Source organism: Gymnodraco acuticeps, unplaced genomic scaffold (genome assembly GCF_902827175.1).
Source record: "Gymnodraco acuticeps unplaced genomic scaffold, fGymAcu1.1, whole genome shotgun sequence".
In the NCBI taxonomy this organism is placed as follows: Eukaryota; Metazoa; Chordata; class Actinopteri; order Perciformes; family Bathydraconidae; genus Gymnodraco; species Gymnodraco acuticeps.
The window spans coordinates 999,903-1,005,902 of NW_022992095.1; the positions used below are offsets into that span (position 1 = coordinate 999,903).

The following is a 6,000-nucleotide window of genomic DNA, read 5'->3' on the forward strand; positions in this document are numbered from 1 at the left end:
CCTTCTGTGCCTGTTGTTGACCGAGGCTCTCCTCCAGAATCAGTGGGGGGTAGATATCCAGCTACATTGTCTCCTCCAGGGTTTCCCCGACAAAGAAGCATTGTGTTTGGGCATAATGGAGGGACTGATTTGGATGAGTGGAGTTTCCAACTTTAGCCACGGAGTGTTGTGTGTTTTTGCGAGTGCCAACTTGTTCTCAGGCTGGAGAGGAGCAGCAGAACAGCGCATCCTTTGTTGCTTTCAAACCTTGGCAGTTAGTCTTCACATTTAGCATCTTTTGATATTTAAATGTGCAGCCTGATACTGAGGACCAGAAAGCTGAGAGAAGTTTGGGTATCAAATGATTTCAAAGCAGTTATTTTTTTAGTTTTCTTTTTGCGAGTTTAGAATTTATGTCATTTCTTCCTCTGAGAGGTATAGTCCAACTGAAACAGTGGCGTCTTGGTGAGGGGCGATGGTAGATATTTCTTTATTGCAGCTCTGCTTTGTTATTTATGATGGCAAGACGGGTGCATTGTCATGCTTTCTCACCACATTTGATGGTAATAGTAGCTCACTCTGTGGACGGAGGTCCTCTTTAGCAGTGTGAACTACAACCAGCATGGCCTACCTCCAGGTTTGTTATTAACAATAAAGCAATGATTTTTACTTTGATCCATTAAATACATTTACAATATAGGAAACAATTATGGTATTATAGTTAGTCATTTTATTGTCTTATCGGACATTTGTATGGCCCTGCCATTTAATTTTCGAACAAAACACAGCGATATTAATAGAAAGAAAGTCTGTATATGTAGCTTTTTTTTGTACTTATCCTTCTATCTTGTGATATACACATGCTTGTACATCATGACTATTCAGGAAGAAAAAACACATTTTCTGATGCAGTTTAGTGATGCTGCTTAACCTTGGAGTGTTTCATGCCAAGCCGTATAATGTGCTTCAACATGGCATTGTGTGGGAAAATGTAAGTTCATTTTATTTCAAAGACCAGGGACCTGATGGCAGAGGGATTACTTTACTTTTCTTTTAGTTGTAACATCACAACATCCAAACACTGCTGCGTGATGTCACTAAGGAATTGATCAGGGGGAGAAAGTAAAGTAATCCCTCTGCCGTCATTGTTCCTAATGTGTCCATTAGAATAAAGGGTGACGCATTGATATTGAATTCCTTTAATGCTGTTTTAGTCTGAGTCATCTTTAGTTAAAACTGTATTGATGGTCGTGACTCAGAGCAGAGTCGGGAAACTGTGGCGGTCACTGTTGATATCAGACCAGCCAACAATAAGAGGGAGCCGAGTTGTGGGATTATGTAAGCATGCACTCCTCATTCTGTCCCTTGGTTTACATGCAGTTTCCTCAGACAGGAAATTGGCTGGTCACTTCCTCCTGTCTTATGTCCACTAATGGGCCCATAAAACTGGCCCTGGGTCAGAGGGAAGGAGGCACGCAAAGAATGTTGCTCCCTGTCTAATGAGCGAGATAATTACCTTTTTTAGCTTGCATGTGAATTGTACCGATTTTTTCTTTTCATCTGTCATACCACAGACACTAGGGCAACTCATTTATTGATTGGAAACTTAAGATTCAAATTAGTTTCGGCACCCAAACCAAACTAAAAAAGCTCAGGCAATTAGGCTGTTAACTCCAGCGTGTGCTGTTGACGTCTGGTCTCGCTGACTGTACTACATGGCCCCCCCTGATATAAGTGAGCTATCAGCTGGTAATAGTAACACTCATTATATACAAACACACACACACACACACACACACATCTAAAAGTACCTTTCTTTTCTTACGCTAATTTACATAAAAATGCAGCTTCTTTTAGCTTATTATCTATCCAATTAATCTCAATGTGATTCTTGAAACTCAGGAGTTTTGTCTGACCCCCATCCTCGAGCAGTTTGATAGTCATTATCCCCAGTATGATTTTGGATATGGCCTTCAGACGTTGTCTTGTATCTGAGAGTTGTCCCCTTTGTTATCTATATTTTGAAGACAGTTAAAACAAAGCCACCATTGTCTCAATTCATCACTGCTAAAGTAGAGGTTGTCTACACATTGATCCTCTGTCTGCCCAGAGTTAATGACTCTAGATTCTAGTTATTGAACCTGTAGGGGGTGATCCTCTCTGTCTATGTAACGTTTCATACCAAGGCGGGGCGTATTGTCTTTGGGTTTAAAACAGCTGTGTTGTGGCAAAGGCTTTAATATGAGGTTACAGTTCTTATATTGTTCTGATGTCACTGACATTTTGATGAGACAAAAATATAAACCATCTGCAAGTACTTGATCATCAGGGAGGTCCCTTCATTCAGCAGATAGAAGAAATAATGTGGTGTATTCTTTCATGTCATCTTTTGTTATCATTTATCGGTCATGTATCGGTATATTTATATTTTTCATAAATAAACTGCTTACAGTTTGCATGTGTGTGTAAAGCATATTTCAGTGCAGCTGCATTGTCTCCCACATAGCGTGTGTCTCTACCAAAATAACTCAAGGCTAAACATAAATTCACAGGGGACACTTTTTCACTTTTATTCAAGAAAGATCTGGAAAAATGTGTAATTATTTCTTTAAAGATAAGTAGAGTGTTTTTTTGTGTGCTTTAAAAGTAAAATACTTTAAAGGGGAAAACATTTGGTTAGGGCAGCCAATCTTGCATTGCAAGTATTTTTGTACCATATTAGATTGGACCCAAACACCTGAAACGAAAGCCACATTTAAAAAATCACAAGGTTTTACAAGATAAAGGATTACATCTTCATCTTAACCGTCATGATTTTTTTAATAAATCTAATTCTATTTACATGTAAACAGTTTACCTGCACTATTTGTATTGCACTATTGTATTATATGATATTGCTTCTTATGTCTTAGTTCCCTCCAGTTAAGTTCCCTCTCTCTGCTTGTGTTGTGTCCTCAGATGAGCACCATGCCTGGCCTGCCAACCCGACCTTGTTTCTACGACATCGATCTTGACCCGGTCACAGAGGAGATCACTGGGCTCTTCTGAAGCGCGCTTCAAAGATAGATGTTGTCTCAGGTATCCTCTATTGCAGTGGTTCCCAAACGGTGTGCCGCGGCACACTGTTGTGCCGTGAGGCAAGTCCGGGTGTGCCGTGGGATTTGTGACAACCATACGTTATTATTGCAATATACAACTACACAAAAATAATTATTTTTTAATTTACTATATCAGTACTTTGTAGGTTTATATGTACGTAATCTGCGCGACTTGCGCGTCCACATCTCCACGTGCAGTGCTGCATAAACATGGCTGAGTCAGCGATAACTTTCGAGGGGTGGAGGTATGCCCATTATTTTGAGTTCGTCCGAAGAATAGACAGGAATGTGACGGTGAGGTGCAAACTGTGTCCAGGCCAGAAGCTGTTATCCACTGCTGGAAACACCACGTCAAACCTCAACAAGCACCTGCAAAGAACACATGCTAAGGTGAAGCTACCGCACACGCTATTTGTTGTTTGTTTATATATATATATCACGTAGTCTGTTCTTCTTCTCTGTCTTCCGGTTGTTGCCTGTTTTGAATGACAAATACACACTACCGCCGCCTGCTGGTAAGGAAAGTTATTGCCACTCACGCATGCGCAGTTCGTACGTGCTCGGCGAGTAAAGTAACGAGTTACTTTATGTAGATAGTAACGAAGTAGTGTAATATATAACTTTTTTTTAAAAGTAATATGTAATATATATTTACATTTTTTTAGTAACGACCCCATCTCTGGAGTTAGCGTTCTCTACTCTGATTTACATGAAGAACAACAGGAGGTCACGGCTCTCTGTCGAACAGGACTTGCGAGTGGCCCTCTCCTCAGTGCCACCAAGGATTACAAAATTCTGCGCGCCCCCGACAGGCCACATGTATCTCACTCATTTGTAAGTCGGCAAAAATATTTACAATAGCACATGTTTCAATGCTGATTGCTGAAATGTTACATTTATAATTTGTAGTTCAGGACCATGGACAATGCAGCTTCCTTGCATTGACAGTTCTCTGTGCTGAATTTCTGCTGAGTTTCCTTTGCCTCATTTTTAATGTTGTGACCTGTCTGGTTTTAAATGAGTGTGTTGCTGCTTTGATGAAGCCTAATTTGATAAAGTTTTCAAATTAATTTCTGAAATATTTCGTTAATAAATATTTCATGAGTAATATAGTTGTCTTTGTCACATTTATTTGGCATTAGTAAATAATTATGCACATTTACAGATATTTTACATTGATATGAGTGATAACACGTGTTATAAGGGCTATTTTGCACAATAGGTGTGCCTTGAGATTTTGACTTGTCCTTTGGTGTGCCTTGGGCACAAAAAGTTTGGGAACCACTGCTCTATTACACATCAACATAAAATGTTCCATAAACCGTCCCCAGCCTTTTTGAAGGATCATTCCATTGTGTTCATTATAAATATTTTACGAGCAGCCATTGTCTCGATTGCTAGACTTTATTTCCTCCCTGGAGTATTTAGTTTACTACCTCATTCACTCAGTGCCGAGACTCCAGTCTGTGAGGATACTCTCACTTATACACTCTTTAGATCATCCTTCTGTTTGGTTTTTTTGTCCAGGTTCCTGCTCTGTACTCGTGATCCCCTGCTCCACGCGTGCACCATCAGACTCATCTATGCCCTCCATCTTTGACAGGAAGTGCTTTCTTTGCCCTCTATTTTCTGGTGGAAAAGATTACTGAAGCATTAGCTTAATGCTGTATTTGCACATCTGTTTGACATGCCGAAGATGACCTCATACAGCCATATTAAGTGAATTTTATGTTTTATTGTTATGCTTTTGACCTCTCTCTATGCTGCTGAATATCCAATATGCTGTTGAAAAATTACTACAAGTTACACAAGTTTGACTCATCAGTTCAAATGATTGTGAGGGATACTTCAAGTATTACATTGTTGTGCTGATAAAGCCTAATTGTTTTTGTTTACAATTATCAGTTTGGTGACTTTAAGGACTTAAACAACAGCCTTTCCAGGTCATTGCTGTGTGGAATGGCTTTTCTGCTATTTTCTCTAAAGGTTAATACTTTATTAAATAAAGGTACAATGTTCAGCATGTGGTTCTTCTCCAAACAGCTGAATGTTACTCTGCTCTGACATTCTCAAATGGGCACATGTTTCTGTGTCCGAACCCTTTACTTACCCTGGGAAAGAGTGAATAAACAAATCACAATTAAACTGCCGCTGTGACTGAAACTATTTTTAAAGTTGCATTGTTCAAACCCTAAGCCAAATGTTTTGTAACCAGTGTGAACCCCAACAGTGACTAAAAACAAAGTTAGATCTTCAGAGATCAAATGTGTGTGCCTTTCTAATAAACCTTTTATTTACTCCATAACTATGTATGTCTTTTCACACCCAGCAAGTTGACTTGTGGTTCATGCCATCTGTTGTTTGAACTCATGCGCTCTCTTCCTGTTGTGAACCACCAGCTCCAAAACAAACCTGTTTTTGTTAAGAAAAAAATAAAGGCTTCCTCTTTCTTTCGCACTCCCAGTCACATATTAAAACATTTTCTACCATGTTTTTCTACCTGAGTTGGCTTTCCTCCTTCAGGTAAGCGTGACTGAAAGCCAACGGTCAGCCCCCTCAGCAGCACCCCAGGGTGAAGCATCTGTCATTAGGAGGTGTTTGGGTTTACAACATGGAGCCGACATACTGTACATGTACGGTTTTACATGTGTGTGCCTGTCAAAGCTGGCATTCCACACCTGCTAAGTCTGCTATTCTGTGTGTTCACCAGGCAGGATCTGGCACTTTAACTACAGGCAAGGCTGCAGGAATGCTCTCATTTATACAGTAGTAACTCCAACGGCATATTAAGTGTGTTTGTGTCAGACTGAGCCCTCTTTGTTTTAAACCTGATTGACAGATTTGAAGACCTGGTTGATGCGGAGGGGGCTTCGTCATTGCTTTGTAAGTGCTGGAAAATCCTGTTTTGCCATGTTGGAGTTAT

General features: G+C 40.0%; 1 protein-coding gene across 2 annotated transcripts in view; it reads left to right on the forward strand.

Moving 5' to 3' along the window:
* Positions 1-5,534, forward strand: part of mthfd1l (methylenetetrahydrofolate dehydrogenase (NADP+ dependent) 1 like) — a 48,321-nt gene extending 42,787 nt beyond the window's left edge. For both annotated transcript variants that reach the window (XM_034202773.1, XM_034202772.1), the window contains 2 exons: positions 2,938-3,057; positions 4,605-5,534. In XM_034202773.1, the coding sequence (XP_034058664.1) occupies positions 2,938-3,027 (90 nt within the window). In that variant the 3' untranslated portion in view covers positions 3,028-3,057; positions 4,605-5,534. The remainder of the gene's footprint in view (positions 1-2,937; positions 3,058-4,604) is intronic.
* The last annotated feature ends 466 nt before the right edge of the window (positions 5,535-6,000 follow it).